The 16,714-nt window shown below is 48.2% G+C and overlaps 1 protein-coding gene across 4 annotated transcripts in view; it reads right to left on the reverse strand.

The window, feature by feature from the left end:
• The window catches only part of RPTOR (regulatory associated protein of MTOR complex 1), a 102,230-nt gene that overhangs the window by 60,334 nt on the left and 25,182 nt on the right, over positions 1-16,714 (reverse strand). For all 4 annotated transcript variants that reach the window (XM_027691601.1, XM_027691603.1, XM_027691600.1 and 1 more), the window contains exons 4-7: positions 15,447-15,605; positions 13,322-13,468; positions 10,327-10,502; positions 5,430-5,489 (exon numbers count right to left, since the gene is read on the reverse strand). In XM_027691601.1, the coding sequence (XP_027547402.1) occupies positions 5,430-5,489; positions 10,327-10,502; positions 13,322-13,468; positions 15,447-15,605 (542 nt within the window). The remainder of the gene's footprint in view (positions 1-5,429; positions 5,490-10,326; positions 10,503-13,321; positions 13,469-15,446; positions 15,606-16,714) is intronic.

A 16,714-nucleotide genomic window follows, 5' to 3' on the forward strand; every position in this document is an offset into this window, starting at 1 on the left:
TTTCATGTTCCATGGACACTCATCACGTGGTAAATCCAGCCACAAAAGCCAAGCCCTGGTAGCAGCCAGGGCTCTGGGCACAGCTCATGTCCCAGGCAGGGAGCAGTGGGCAGAGGAAATTCAGCCTTGCACTGCCCAGACTGAAACCAGAATGTTTTGCCAAGTATTCCCATTTTGGCACTCATTTAAAAAGTGTCAAAACAGGACATACAGAATACAGACAGTGCAGAAAAAGCTTTAAAAACCGAATCAGTGGCACAGAGTGAGAAATTTAAGGTCATTCTACTGAGGAACAATGTGAACGTTGTGGATAAGCACCTACAAGAGAGAAATCCTGGTGCCAACAAATACCTTACACAAGGAGAGGAAGAAAGAAAGAAAGAAAGAAGAGCACTTGACCATGAAAGGGAAGCGATTCAACCCTCATCTCAGAGGGCTGAGACACAGACACCTCGGAGGAGCACGAGCTGTGTGACCCAGTGACACTGGGCAGCCTGAGACACACAGGAGGTCAGAGAGGAGGAACTAAGAGTCTCCTCTGGGCTTCACAGTTATTCTCCTCAGCATCAACACCAGAGACATCAGAGACAACAGCCTGGCCAAGGCACAGCCAGTGAAGAACAGCAGTGTTCCACCAGCAGTCCTGCTCTTCCAGAGCCCAGGACTTTGTTTTTGCAGGTCGAAAAAAGTAATTCAAATTTTTTCATCCCAGAGCTGAACAAACTTCTCATATGAGAAGAAACCAGAGGACCAACAGGCAACCTGATTTCTGTGATGGAAGAGCCCAGGTGACAGCCTGCTGTGACTCAGGATCAACACACACACACATCCAGGAACACAAGTGGCTGTGAACTGCTGTTCACTGTCCTGAGTTTCTGCCTTTGTCCTGATCAGCTTTCCCAAACAAGCTTTTGAATGTTTATTTGCTCCTCGTAAAAACAAAGACAAGAAAAAATGAAGAAAAAACCCCAATCACCCAACAAACCCAGATCAGCAGACTCAGCCCTGGGCTGCCTTATCAATAATCAGATATACAGTATAAAATATACAGCCTGGCACTCCCAAGCACAGCTTTTCTCCTTGGGAGAAAGTAACAGGAATGGGATGAGAAAGTTTCACAAACATGCACCAACACAGTAAGACGTTCTATGGATTTAATCCTAATTTAACTAAACTTCCCTTCTGTAACAAGTTTTTAAATATTTAAAGTATCAACACAAACAGAGGAAGTTTCTCTATGGCCACTCACCCCTGATGTGCAGCAGCACCATTCCCGTGCAGGGTCAGATGCAGCACAATCCCTTGGATAAACACAGCTCTAAACCAGCTGGAAATTAACATCTTATAAAAAATTCCTGTCTGTCTCAGTATCAGAGGAAAAATATCCATCTCTGCAGCAGTGTTTGCTAATGGATCCCCCGGAGCGAGCGCGGGGAACACGAGGCCACAGAGTGCTGTGGTGAGGATTCCCCGTCAATATTTGCATTGCAGAACACCCTCTGCAGCACAGCAGAGCTCCCCAAGCCACGGGGGGTCAGCTGGAAACCAAAGGGATCCTTGCTGAGCTTCCCCGAGAAGCCAAACACTTGGTTTACACCACGTGGTGGCAACTTCCGAGGCAGCTCTCAGACACCAGGAGGGATTTCTGCACTGGAAGGGTGCTCAGGCCTTGGCAGGGGCTGCCCAGGGAGTGCCCACCCCTGGAGGTGTCCAAGGAACGCCTGGATGTGGCACTCAGGGCTCTGAGCTGGGGGACAAGGTGGGGACTGGGCACAGGTTGGACTCCAGGAGCTCAAAGGTCTTTTCCAACCTCAGGGATTCTGTGTGAAATCTCCTGAGCTGGCAAGAGCTGCTCGGACGGGATCACCACAACTGCTGTGCTCCAAGACAACCCCTTCCCATCCCAGGATCACCACAGCTGCTGTGCTCCAAGACAACCCCTTCCCATCCCAGGATCACCACAACTGCTGTGCTCCAAGACAACCCCTTCCCATCCCAGGATCACAGGGGTGATCCAGGTGTGCTGTGCCTGGGCTGCTGAAACCTTGGCAAAGCACTGGAGAAGGACAAAGCGTTTGAGGTTCTCCCCTGCCTTGCTGGGGAGCTGCAAAGCCTCACACAGATCCTGGCAGCTCCAGGTGGGGATATGAAAGGAGTGTTGCCATGAAAACCAGGTCTTTGAGCAGGATCTTCACTCTGCATTCACAACAGGCTCTGCCTGCACTACACAGACCCCAAAACAACGGTGATGAAACGAGACACTGCACTGCAATCAAACCTGACTGACTGCAGGGGAGAAACTTTGCAGAGTAACATCTTCAAAAGCCAAGTTCCTCCTCAGCACAGGCACCACTGAGGGATGTTCCCCACGGCCAGGGGGGCACAGCAGCCCTGCTACACCAGGGCCAAGAGCACCTCCTGACACACACTGAAACAAGCTCTGATGCCTTGCACTGAATTTTCTAGAAGAAAATCGAGGGGCTGAACCTAACCTGGGTCTGAAGGCAACCTATGAATTATTGTCTTCCCACTAGAAATAAAATAATGAATATTAAAAAAAAAGGCTGCAGTATTTCAGAGCTTGGACCAGCACATGGTTGATTAAACATCTGCAGAGACACCTCCCCAGTGTGTCTGTGGTGCCCCAGCCCAGCCAGGGGCCTGTCACAGCACGGCTCTCACTGCCTTCCACCACCATCAGCCACAGGATCATCCCTGCCCAGTCCTGCTGAAAATAACATCTCTGTTCCTTCCATCAAATGCTTTTCTCCACCTGGTTGTGGATCCTGGTGGGTTCTGCCAAGCCACAGACTCTCTGCTAAATGGCCCCACCAGAAGCAGGATCAGCTCTCAGGGCTTTTTTTTTTTTTTTTCCCCTTCTCGGGGGATTTTTGTTTAGAGAATTCCCTCCTTCTGCACAATAGACCCCAGCTAAAAAATCCCAGGAAAGCAATATACCATTCCTGATCCCTTGAGAACAGGATTTCAGGAGAGGTGGGCCAATGCAGCAATAGAGATTAAAGCACCCTTGTACATCCCCCATTCCTGGCACCCTGCTTTGTATTTCAGTTACCAATGGATTCATAACCCATACTTTAGGGGGTTTTCCAAAATTTTTAAAGGGTAGAACAAAGCCCAGTTCATGTCACTCAGCAGTCACACCCCCAGCACAGATGATTTGAAGTCTTGGGATCAAACAGAAAAGTCCACCCAGGGCAGCAGGAACATGAACAACCAAGAGTCTCAGGAAGCAGCAGCCAGAGGGTCCCAAATTCCCAGTCCTCCACCAACATAATTTTCCTTCTTTTTTCCTTTACACTTTGCTGCTTGGCTCTGGAAAAGATCTTTCTTTCTAAGCTAGGGATTATTTTGGCTCCATCTCAGAAGATCAGTGATACAAAGGCACATCAGGATCCACCACACGTTCCCCCATCAGGGCGTGGGCTGAGCCTGGATAATTAGAAATTGGAGCCCTTCAGAGAAGGTGCAGCTCAATTTAGCCTCAAAGTCTGCAGCTTAATTGCAATATAAACTCTTTCCCCAGTTCTAAAGACAACTAAATTATAAATTACAATATACACACAGGCAATCCAGGAATTATTCCAGGGCTATCTCGAGATGCAATAAAAATCTGCGTTTTCTATAATTGATATATGGAGAAGATTAAGATGATGAGGTTTAAATATTTGATATCCACAGGAACCTACTCCTGGTAGGTTTTCCCTGAAGACAGCCTGGAACACACACACGTGTGCTGTGGCACCAACCAACACAGGCCAAGAATATTGAAGGGAAGTCTATTTGTGCCAGTAAATCTTTATTTAAAGATTATTTAACCCTCAGCAGCACATCTGAGTGCTCTGGGAGGGTGATTCTGAGCTGCCTGGCTCAGACCTTCACTGACCTCACCACATGTCCTCTGATGAGAGGCACTCTTGTAGCAATATGTTAATTGCAATTAACATCACAGAGTCCTTGTTCTGCCCACATTAATGCAGTGGCTGAAGCTGACCTCAGTCCAGGCTGGTGCTGAGCCCTCCTGGCATCACCAAACCCTGTCAGCACACCCAGGCACAGCAGGGTTAACCCCAGGGAGATTCCCTCCCTGCTTCCCATCTCCTTACAACCAACAGAGACCCAAACCCCAGCACATTTTCACCCCAGCTTTCAAAGGAAACGATACCCAGGGGTGGATCTTCTCCTCAACTGGCCTGGCTCTGAAAACCACTCTGACACCTCCTCTGAGAGACAGGGGCTGCCTCTGCTCTTTTAGCTGTAAACTGACATTTTTGATATTTTGGTCTGATGAGGGTCTCTGAAACACAGCTTTCCACAAATCACCCCTTATCCTCCCCAGCTGAGAGCAGAAAATCCAATTTTCCCATATAAAATTAGTGTGACTAAACACCTCTGACTGCACTGATGGGCCTGGCTGGTCCAACACAATTGTGTGGAAGGGCTGGCAGCACTCACAGGCACTTGTCATCCACATTCCTGTTCTCCCAACCCCTGTCAGGACACCCTTTAGTGCTGCAGTTTGATTTCAGCCAAACACAGAACCGTGCCCTGGACATCCCCGTGTCACAAGAGCTCTAATTAACCCCAACAACAGTGTTTCTACAGTCAGGATTTCTCTGAATTGAACAATTATCTTTAATTAATCACCCCCAGTTTGTGTGTGTATCAATGCTCCAAGAACAGGGCATTCAAAACAACCCTCAGGGAGCACAGGTTGCATCCAGTGGCTGCATCCAGTGGCTGCCTGCACTGTCTTTAAAAACAAACCAAAAAATCTTCAAAACCAGCAAAGACTACAGAGAGCAATTATTATTAATATCTCAAAATCTCCCTTGCTTGCATAAACTGAAGCAGAGTTTGAAGAACAGTTGTCCTGGATAATCACTTTGCCTCAGCTGCCTGACAACCAGGAATTATGCTCCAATATCGCTTGGAAAAAAGGATTATAACATGTTTCAGTGGTGCTAAATCTGAAATGCAACATCCCTGTCAGGCAGAGAACAGGGGGACAGCACAGTGACAAGTGACAAATGATTTCTGGTTGTTTCACTGTCCCTCACTTGGGTTTGGGGATGTGGCTGCAGAGCTTAACCCTCCCATGGGCAAACCCTCCCCTACACTGGGCTCTCCAGGAACAATCCCAACCTGTGCCTGCAGTGGCCATTTCCTGCCTGCTCCAGGCTGGCAGCACGTTCCAGAGCATGGAATGTGCTCAGAACAGCCAGATCTCCCCCCAGCAGCTCCCTATTTCCATGGCCACTGCTTGTTTCAGCACCACAATTACTGCAGGTGCAGGCTCTGAACAGCTTCCCAAAGAAATTTCCTCACAGACAAACGAGAGGAATGCAAGAAATAATGAGGAACTAAGGAGCAACAGGGAAAAAAGAAAATATATACAAAATTTGGCTTACTTCTCTATTAAATCCAGCGTGACTCCTGGCACCAGCCTGACACTCTTCTGCATGCAGAACCTGGGGAGAGAGTGAAATAAAACACACTAATTGACTGTTTAATGACAAGGTTCTGTGGAGAGAATGTGGAAGGAGGTTTCTTTATTGCACTGCTTCTGCTTTTAAAACGGTGTTTGGGTAGGGAACTTTGGCACGGCATAATGAGACCCAAACAAGGCCCTCAGTGTTTGTCACACTCGTGATTATGCGGCGATTTCCATCGTCAGGTGTCAAAACTGGGGCATTGTAACTGTCACGGTGACAAGTTTTCCAACACAGAGCGGGGGAAAAGGGCTCCCAGGCATCCAGCACGGTCTCCTGGGAGCAGCACGACGACACGGAGCTGGGGAGGATTGTGCTGCTGGAATAATGATCAGCGTTGGCTGGGCTTCCCTGAAGAGACGTGGCACTGCAGGCAGGGAAGGGAGAAAGGGAGGCAACGGGAGGGATGTGTCAGGTTCAGACACCTCCGTTATTTAATTAAAAAAACTGCTGAGTCCGTTTCCTCAGCTTTACAAATCCCACTGCTCCAGGATCACCAGCCCGGGGAAACGCCGAGTCCTGGCAGTGCCACTGGCTGGGCCTGGAAAATCCCAAAGGCTGCCGAGCACAGGCGTGTGTGGGAAGGGGAGATGGCTGCTGGCCCGGATTCCCAGCACCCTTCCCCTCCTGCAGACCCCCTGGAGGTGCAGAGGGCAGAGCAGGAACAACAGCTCTGGGACAGAAACCCAGACATGACTTCCTCAGTGCCAGCACCACATTCCCAGCACCACTGGCCCAGTCTTTCAGAAATCCACTCTCTGTTGTTCAAGGAAGAATTTTGCCCTCAGTGTAATCTCAGTTGACATTTACCCCAACACTGCACTCGTCACACAGCTCTGGGAGGGACCAGGAAGCTCTGTGGGACCAGGAGGGCTCTCCAGCCCAGCAATCCCACCTCCTGCATCCAGCTGCTGCAGCAGGAGCCTCACCTCACCAGAGCCACATCACCCACATCCAAAAGGCTCCTCCCCAGGTAAAGGAGAGAACAATTACTTATCAAGGACAAGGTGTGCAGAGCCCATTTCTGAAACCTTGAGGCCCCTCTGGATTTCCTGTGGCATTCCCTGCCAGCAGGGCATCCCTTGCTGCCAAGGCAAGGACGGGGATAGGCTCTGGAAGGCTCAGTGGTCCCCAGGCTGCTTTCCTGATGTCTGCGTCATCCAGCACAGAAAGGAGCCATAAAGAACCCGTGAACCTGCAGTGGGATCCCTCTGCAATCTGCTGAAATATAAAATTCTTACGACAGTGCATTACAGAACCAGGCAGGGAAATTCCCTCCCAAACACAGGCACAGGCAGAACTGGGTCACTGGGATCAGCCTGGAGCCTCCCTGCACACTGGGGGGGCTGGAAGACTTTAACTCCTCTCGGTGCCTCCACATCACAAGGTGTCTGGAAGGACTGTGAGAGCAGCACAGCTCTGCCCTGTCACACATGGGCTGTCTCTAAAGAATTGTGTCCCTGGAAGTGTCCAGGGAAAGGCTGGACAGGGCTGGGACCAACCTGGTCTAGTGGAGGGTGTCCCTGCCCATGGCAGGGAGCTGGAATGAGATGGGCTTTAAGGCCCTTTCCAACCTAAACCATCCCATCATTCCATGTCTCTGTTGCAGCCAAAGCTCTCCCCACTGCCCTGGATATTTGGAAACAGAGCAGTCCATGAAACTCCCACTGAAGCAGGAGCAGCCTCTCCAGCAAGCACCGACTGCCAAGAAAATGTACTGGTAAACAAGATGTTCCCCCGCCTGTGTCTGCACCCCCTCCATGGCTGGGAGGCTGCACACGTGGTGTCTCGCCCGGGGGCTGTGCCACTGTCACACACAGCAGGTAACACAGGCCAGGGAACGGCAGCACCAAAGGAAACCCAGAAACCAAGGTGCCGTCGGCCCTCCTGGGACTTTGAAACTCAGGGTAGTTTGTCTAAATCAACGTGGGACAGAGGATTGGTTGAGCCAACCCCCAAAATCTCAAGCCGAAATGCAAAATAAATATGTTAGAAAAACCAACCAAAACACTTAAAACGTTTGTTTGAACTGACCCAACAGAACATGAGCTGCCACAGCTCCCGTCCTCTGCCCTGCCCTCCCAGGTTGCTGTTATGGGTGTTCGGGAGTACAAACTGCACATCTCAAATTCCCCAGGCTGAGCAGCTCCCAAACTTTTTGCTTCTTGTTGTTTGGGGTGCTTCCAGCACTTTTCAGGAGCCCCCTCACTGTTTCTGAGCAGGATTTCACATTTCAAAGCCACAAGGCCCTGAAGCCAACCCGGACCAGCGCAGCCTTCGCTCCCACACGTGGAATTCCGGATCTATAACTGCAGCTTATTAACACCTTCCAGGACTGATGGAAACACAGGCACATGACTCACCCCTGAGCACGACTTCCAGGGGAGCTGCTTTTGCTTTAGCCAACGTGAAACACTCAGACCTGCGTAAAACAGGGCACCAAACACCCGGGTTCCTGCCTGTTCCCTCAATATCCGCATTTGCTTCCCGACAGTGCCATCCGTCAGGATTAACAATCCATGCAGCTCAGCTCCAGGCTCGCCTCACACACAGCTTTATATAGTCACAGGATATATTTGGAATACGTCAGCTCACAGCAGTCACCACACACCAGGACAATCAGCAGCCAGGCAGCCGAGATCCACACTCCAGGTTCCTGGAATTGCAGACTGGCATCAGGAGTTCCACACACCACACCCAGAAGGGCACAGCTGACCTGGGTTTCTCTGCCCAGCATCAATTTTTCTTCCCCTGAAATGAGACTGAAGTGGCTGCAACTGCAGCTCTGGCTCATGAGGGATTTTGTCCATCAGTTTCCACAGGGCACAAAATGGGATGGATAAACATTTATTCACCAAACTTTCACTTGCCCATAAATTCCATATATGAAACATCATTAGAGTATCAGTCCAGAATTACAAAAAAGTTGTATTTTGAAAGCAATTCCTTTCAGGAAAAGGGCTGAACTGAAGGAAAAGGGAAGTTTTAATGGTGAAGGTTTCTGTGTTTATTTTTGGTTAACTGCTTTAGGGCACCAACATACAGTTTGGATCAAACTCTTGGAATGCAGCAGAGGATCTGGCTTTGCATATATTGTGTCTAACGTTGGTGAAAAACAATGTTCCACAAGCAGCACTTATTATTTACAGGATTGCATGGGATAAACCCACACCTGCAATAATGACAGTCAACTGGGAGCACAATGTTCATGGGAGAACAGAGGAGGGATTTCTGTGCATGCAGTGAGTGACACAGTCACTGGATTAGGTGGCAGGAAATGCTTCCCCATCCAGGAGTTCACATGGCACCTTCCAGCATCAGCCCCTGACCTGCTGAGGGTGATGGGTTTAAATCCTTCCCCTGAGCCACAGTTCCCCAAACGTGTTCCCTGTCAAACACCAACAAGAGGGAGCCCAGAGGATCTGTCGTGCCCACAGCAGGTGTAGCTGTGCTGAGAACCTGCCCTGCTCACCCCCTCAGCCACGTTCCCATGGAGATGAAGGAACAGAAAATTCCTGAACAGATCATAATATCTGAAAAAAACCCTTTCTTAGTACATCTAACAAACAAAACCCACCGAAAAACCTCTCTTACAGAGCCTCAGCATTTTCACTTTAAATCTGGCAGAAACTGTCAAGTCTGGGAACTGAAGGGAAGGAGAACCCTGACACCAATCCCTTCCACTTCACTTCTGAAGCTCCAGTGTGCCATGAACTAGTTCATCTCCAACAGGCACCAAAGCCCATGTGAGGGATCCTCACAAAATTTAATGAATAAAAGTAGTTCCCTGAAGCCATATTTTCCTACTTACAAAACAGTATTTCTCAAAGTCCCCCTAGGGAATTTTGCCAGTGTTTAAAAGCTTCCATGAGAAAACACCTTGGGAGCTCATGACATCAAAAACAGGACAAAAAACTCAACAGGCTTTGTGCTGCCCCTCACGGGAGCAAAGAGAGCCAAAGGCACCACGTACCCAAAGCAGAACCTGGCCAAATGAACTCATTCAGTTTGCTGCTGACATGAAAGAGCACAAAGAATTGTAATTTACTACAAACATCTCCAAAAGGCAGCAAATAACTCTTGGAGCTGTGGTGCCAATTCCTCACCATCATGTGCAGTGTCCAGAGGCTTCTGCCTGTTCTAACCCCATCCAGCAAATGCCCTGAAGTTTTTCCACTCTGGACCAGACACAGCCTTGAGGAGCAGGTGAGATGTGCCCAAGGGAACAGAGCTCTGCACAGCCTGGGGGCACTGGACTGCCCCCCTGGCACCACAGGCCTTTGTGGTCCCTGTCACTGGGTAAAATACTGCTCTTGGAAAGCTCCTGCTCCCTGGAGCAGCCTTTTCTAACTTTCTGCCTAATTAACTTGGTTTGTCATTCCAGAACGTCTTTCCTGGGTTTATCATTCCCTTCCTTCCACTCCAGCACTGTTTAATGCTGCTGCATTATTTACAGCAACTGCAATATGTGGAATATGATTTGTGCAAAGGACAGTTTACAACGAGTTGTGCTGCACTATGTACTGTTCCTGCTCTCTGAGGAAGCAGATATTTAATTCCCAGAACAGTAAATCCCTTAATCTGAGCGAACCCTGATACTGAGTCGAAAACTAAAACGTAGTAAGCAGCAGACAACAATATTTTCACCTTTCTAGGTGTGATTAATAAGCTGCTGTCCCAAATGCACAGCTCAAAGCCTGTAGCTCAGCACTGCAGGGAAAGCTCAGGTCAGATGGAGGGTTTGGACTCACAAATCCCTCCCTGCTGCTGTCAGCCCCACACACACCCTGCAGGGCTGAGCAGGGCTGTCACTCACCAGCGCAGGGCGATCTTGATGGGGGTGGTGAGGCAGGAGGTGAACAGGTCAGCTGGCAGGTCGGGGATCATGGGCAGCAGCTCGTTGGCCTCGCAGGCTGCCAGCTGGATGCAGTTCTTCATGGAGGGGGGCAGCGGCATCTGCGCCAGGGGGTGGTTGGGGTTGATGGCAGCCACCTGCAGGGAGCAAGGAAACCCCCGGGGGTCATTTCCACATCGCCAGGAACAACCTGCCAGTGCCCCATGGAGCTCTGGGTTCAGAGAAGTTAAGGAATAATGTACCCCCAGCCACAGCTTTCACTCATGTAATTAACAAAATTCAACTAAGTATTTAATCTGTCCAAACATCAGTCTATAAAGTAGAAATACTCTGTATACCAACAGTGCCATTTTCCAAAACCACAGTGACGCTCCTATTTAAAATTTTGGCTAAGAATATGATTTTTGAGGCTAATAATTCACAGAATGAAAACACAAATAATCTTTCCAGTGCCTTTCTGAACCAGGTAAACAAAGTAAACACTTCAACCACCCAAAATGTTGCTCTCTGGCACTCAAAAGTTCCTAAAGGAAGAGGGGGTGCAGTGTAACACCTCACTGCCCATTGCTGTAGGAGTCAGAAAGCAAAGCACCACCACAGTGACCCATGAGCTGTGTTACCAAAGCTGACAGAAGCACATTTTTCCAAAGACCAACCCTCCAGCCAGCTCAGTACGGGGATACAGTCGACTGATAAACTCATTCTTTACCACCCTGATACATGAAACACTCTGTCTGTGTGAGGAGAGAATCCATTTGGTGCCTCAGAGGGTCAGAAGGGAACAGAACATCCTGTGACAGTCCCAGGGCCCGGCACAGCCACACACCTCCCACCTGGCAAAGCAACCTGACAGGCCAGGGAGAACTTTCTGCAACCTTTCAAGTTTTTTGATTCTTTAAACGTAATTTTTTCCATTCCAATCCCAGGGGCAGCACTGACACACTTTGGCTTTTTCCAGTTGTCTAAATTAGCTGGGCCCTGTCTCTGCTCCCAGCTGAGCTGAGCTGCTTCCAGCAGAGACCCACAGGTACCTGGGGGAATGAAGGCACCCTCAAGCCATCACCCTCAATAAAACTGAAGCTCTATCATGGAATGGTTTGGGAAAGGACCTTAAAGATCCTTTTGTCCCAGCCCCCTGTATGCCAACAACTAAATGAAAGGTAATTAAAATACTGCAAAGCTCTTTTATTTGAGGAGAAAGGCATGAGAGACAGCGTGGGAAAGCATTGGCTCCTCACAGATGTATAAAAACAAAGCAGTCAAACTGCTTAGCTGTGGCTGTTCACTCCCTGAAGAAAGCCCTGCCCTTGGGGCATCCCTAGGAAGGGCTCTTAAGGGAAGCACATTTGGAGGGATTTTCAGCTCTCTGAGCACTCTGAAACACTCAGGGTGTTTGTCACAGTCTGGTGGTGCCCCCCAGGTCTGAAGGGGAGCAGCTCAGGCTCCAGGACCTGCTCAACTCCAGCTTCTGCCCAGTGTGACAAACCACAGGAACTGGACCCGCACACTGGAAATATCTGGAGATTAATTAACAACCATAAATGAACACACAGGAGCAGGCAGCAACTACAGACTTGTCAGGCTGCTCAGGACAGTGATGGGACACAGCTTCCTGTACAGGTCAAAAAAAAGAAAGGATAAAAAGAGGGTTGAGTAAAGCCCACGATGAACAGCTATTCTTGCATCCTTAGAGCATCCACTGGACTCAGGCTTTCTACACTGCTTGGCTCTCTCATAAACACAACTTTTTATTAGGGCAAGATATGGAATCAAAAGATCAGAATCCCTCTGGCAGATTAAGAGAACAGCAAACTGCTTTGATCTCCTTGCAGGAAGATGAGGAACAATTATCCTGATCACTCTGGCAGCCCCTCTGGAGCACCAGTTCCACCTTCACTTCACTTTTCATGAATTTGAACAATTTGATAATTTATAATTTTCCAAATGAATTCCCATCCACGCTCTGCAGGACGCCCTGAGCACTCTGCTCTCTCTGGTGCCACGACTCTGCTTTCTATTAATCACGAGCAGGTACCTCAGTCAGTCATCAGAGTTAATGAAATCTAAAGACAGAACCAACAGCTGCCACACGAGCCTGAAAGTATTTTCATAATCACATTAATTGGTAGTTTTAACCTGTGCTGCAAGAGCAGAAATACCGAAGTGCCAAGAACAGTCACCACAAAAGCCCCTCCAAAAACTGGAATTTGGAAGGAAAGGAGTTATAGCCAGGGGGACTGTTACTATCTGCTTGGAGGCTGTATTTGTGACAGTCAGTTGCTGGATTAATTAACATTCCTTCCTTGAAGTTTTGGGGGGTTTTTCCTATAGTACCTCGGAGGTGTGGGAGTGTAAGAAGTGACCCTTTACAAATGTCCTCTCCCAGGAAGCTGAAGGCAGCAGGGGGGTCTGCACAAAAAATCCAACCTCTTCCCTTCCACTTTGCATTTCAGATTTACTTCAATGAATTTATTACTAATTCCATCTGTAACCACAGACAGCTTTTCAGTGGGAACACACTCAGCTCCAGCACTCTGTGGAACTGGAACCACCACAGGACAATCCCTCCGGATGAGGTTTTCGTTGTTTCACATTTTCTCATTCACTGTAACAGCACAAAACCATAACTGCACCCAAATACAGCCCCAGAAACCAGGCTTTTGTAACCGAAATAAATGTCTCGTTCACCTCAGCATTCATTGCAGCACAAAAGACCATTAGGGCCCAAATTGATTCTATTAACATTAACATTTAATTAGTGCTTGTATTAAAAACCATTCCAAGTTTAATGGGATAGCAAACTGAACCAGAAAGATTGGAGTGGCAAAGCTATTTGCAAATTAATTTGCCTTCCAACATGGTTTTAAACACATTTTTCAGTGTATACAGCAAAGCAAGCTTAAAGTTCATTTGTGTTCACTGAACAGCAGCAAAGCCCTGCAGTCTGAGCTCTCACCTCCAGCTCCTGCTCCCTCTGTAGTGCAAATTGCTTGAAGGATTTGACAATAAGGCCGGCGTTGGAGCAGTCGTAGACGAAGATGGAAGGACTCCCCATCCAGGTCTGCAGGTCATATATGGAGAGTGGGATGTACTGGGTGTAGTTCTGCAGGAGAAAAACACCCACTCCAGTTACCACGAGGCAGAGAAACAACAGAACTTGAACTGGTGAGATAACAAAACACACCCACAGAATTCCAATTCTGAAATCCCCAAATAAAACCTACATTGACCATATTAATCAACTCAAGTATCAGGCAATAGCTACCAAAAACTAGGACTGGGAACCCAAGTCAACACTAACAACGAGCAGATTTTATCGTGGCATTGTTTGAAACATTCAACTCCAAACTAAAAGCCCCAAACTCCACCAGGCATTTTCAGTATTAGGTATTTAGAGCTCTGATTTGTGCTAACAACTCCAAAAGGCATTTAATAGTCCAATTTTATCCCAAATTTCTGCAACACTGATAAAGGATGCAAACCAGCTGTCTTTAATTTAACATCAAACATCCTAAACTGAAAAGCCCATCAATAAATCAAGAAGGATAATTAAGCCCCTGCAGCCCATCAGCGCTACCCCGCCTGAGCTTAACGAGATGCTTCATAATTTTATTACAGCTTTAACTTCTGTGCAACTTTCTGAATTATCCAATAAAATTAAAACCAACAAAGCTGCCTTCGACAGAGCGAAGTACCCACAGTTCCCTTTCTGTAAATAGGGAGGATTTTGTTCTGTGTCTCCCATCTTAACGCCCCCAAATAACCAGGGGCAAGAGCATAAAAACCAGACATTTAAAACCAGCTATGAAGGGCCAACTAATGGAGCTGAAAAAATAAACCAAAGCAGATTTCTGCCTGCAAAGAGTCACCAAACACCCAGTGGCTGCCAGCAGGATCCTTCCCAGCTGCAGGGCCAGGACAACCTGGCGTTCCTACAGCCCTGAGCTTGGCCCAAAACCCTCAGGAAAAGCTGCGACGTTCCTATTAACATCAGCAGAATGATGGATGGGATCATAACTCCCATTTAAATTCAAAAGACCTAAAATAGCTGTAATAAAACCAGTAAACTTTTACAAAAATCAAATTTTCAAGGACACGTATCAGCGTCGATAAAGACAAAAGGGATCATAAACCATATGTTACGTAAGGTGGGGAGGGGTAAAGCATTTCCAAACCCACTTCTGCCCATATGTAACAGTTTCGGCTGTTTTATTAAAATTAACAGGAGAAATTGTTTATAAAAGCCAAAGTTTTTGGGAGTTGGGAGCTCTGCAGATCACTGCAGGATGGAAATGATGCATGAACAGCTCCCCTTCAGCACAGACCTTTCTTAAGGTCATCCCTCCCGTGAAGCACATTCCAACCACAGGAAGTTACACATAAAAAAACCTGCTCTGACACATCCAATCAACGACATTTTATGGGCATGGATTGTTTTAAACTCGTATTTCTAACGCATCTTGCTCTAGCCAAGACTGGATTATAGCTCTGATTAATACTGTGGTATTTCCAACCAGGAGAATTTTATATTCCAACTCTACTGTGGGGGTCACATAAAACATCAACATTTGCTAATGATATGTAAATGAGCTAATCTGAAGAAAAAAAGGAGTGTTAACTAAGAGTTTTGCAGTGTGGTTGTTCAGGGTGAGTTTTGCAGCGTGGTTGTTCAGGGTGAGTTTTGCAGTGTGGTTGTTCAGGGTGAGTTTTGCAGCGTGGCTGTTCAGGGTGAGTTTTGCAGTGTGGTTGTTCAGGGTGAGTTTTGCAGTGTGGTTGTTCAGGGTGAGTTTTGCAGCGTGCTTGTTCGGGGTGATGCTTTGATGCTGCCTGGGCAGACGCTGGGCTGGGCAGGGATGGTTTGTTCCCTGACTTTGGTTTGCAGGGAGAAGCTCCTGCTCTGCTCAGGCTGCTCCCACCATCCCTCTGTGCCTCCTCATGGAACAACACAACAAACAGCCCAACTGGGAACGGGCTGGGAACAGATTCCACCACCAGCTGGCCGGTGAGCCCAGGATGCAGCTGCTCCCAGCAGAACCCCTCAGAACTGGGAGCAGGAGGCAGAGGCAGCAGCTGGGCCCCACCTTGTTGAAGACCCAGATCTCCCCGTTGACGGTGGGCCGGGGCACCCCGTGCCCGTTGTAGTGGAACAGCACCCGCTCCTCCTTGGCGTTGCGCCGCAGGGACGTGCACAGCTTCTTCACCTCGTCCACCGTGGGGTCCAGGCTCTGCTTGTACCTGGCCTGGGGCACAGAACACAGAACCACCTCAGCTCTGGGAAACACAATCCACTTCACATCACGGGAGTGTGCACAGAAAGTGTTGACTCTGGGAGAAGGAAACACAACACATTTACAGTGGAGCTGAATAAACAAAGCATGTCTGCGATGGTGTGTGGGCCTGAGCACACACACACACCAACAACACGGGTTGGAGGGAGTTTATCACAGCTCCCAGCTCTGATCCGTTTCACTCAGGAATTATTAATATTCAAAAAGCCTTGGGAAGGAGAGATCTGTTGCAACATTGGCCAGACTCAAATTAACCCCTCAACCAGTGACAGGACCTGAGTCCTGTACAAACCCTGCTATTTTGGAGCCTGTTTATAAACCAAACTAAGGCCTCAGAAGCTTGGGCATTCTAAGTTTTCCTCTATGACAGGGAAAGATAAGAAAGTCTTAAAATATCACGGTAAAAGAGGATCAAGCACTTTAATGTAGAAATGGTTTGTTTATCTGTGAAGCTTGAAAAGCAGATAAGGTGCTGCTCAATTAACAGTCAGCATCCCCAGCCAACAGGGAAGAGGGACACGAGGAATGGCAGCACTTAATGATTGCAACAATGGAGAAAAGCAAGCAAAAGGAGGAAAAATATGAAGCAAGAAGCAGTGATGTGACACCCTCATCCTTTTCAGGAACCTTGGCACTCAGGAGAGCGAAGAGGCCACATTAATCTTCCCACGGATCCTCCACCTCCTCCTCTCTCCACTCAGTGTTGTGATGAAGACGCTGATTTGCAAAAATGTGCCCCTTAAATCCCAGCCTGTCTGTTGGCAGCTTTACCAGCCACCAGAACCAGAGTGCCGGGGGATTTTTCAGCTGTTTTTCCACAGGAGAACCCACTCATTCGAGCCCTCCTCATGTCCCTCACTCACCAACATTAAACACAGCTCACAGCTAATGGAGGGGGATTCATACTCTGAAACTAAAGGCTGCAGATCTAAATATCCAAACTGCAAACAGATCATCTGGGCCCAGAGAAACATGAGGATGAGAAGAATGGAAAGGAGAGGAGGGAGCCTGAAAACAGCACAGTCTTAGTGGCACCATGAGCTCAGGACTGTCAGGTGTGA

The sequence above is a fragment of the Neopelma chrysocephalum genome, unplaced genomic scaffold (genome assembly GCF_003984885.1).
Source record: "Neopelma chrysocephalum unplaced genomic scaffold, ASM398488v2 Primary Assembly neopelma1_84, whole genome shotgun sequence".
Classification (NCBI taxonomy): domain Eukaryota; kingdom Metazoa; phylum Chordata; class Aves; order Passeriformes; family Pipridae; genus Neopelma; species Neopelma chrysocephalum.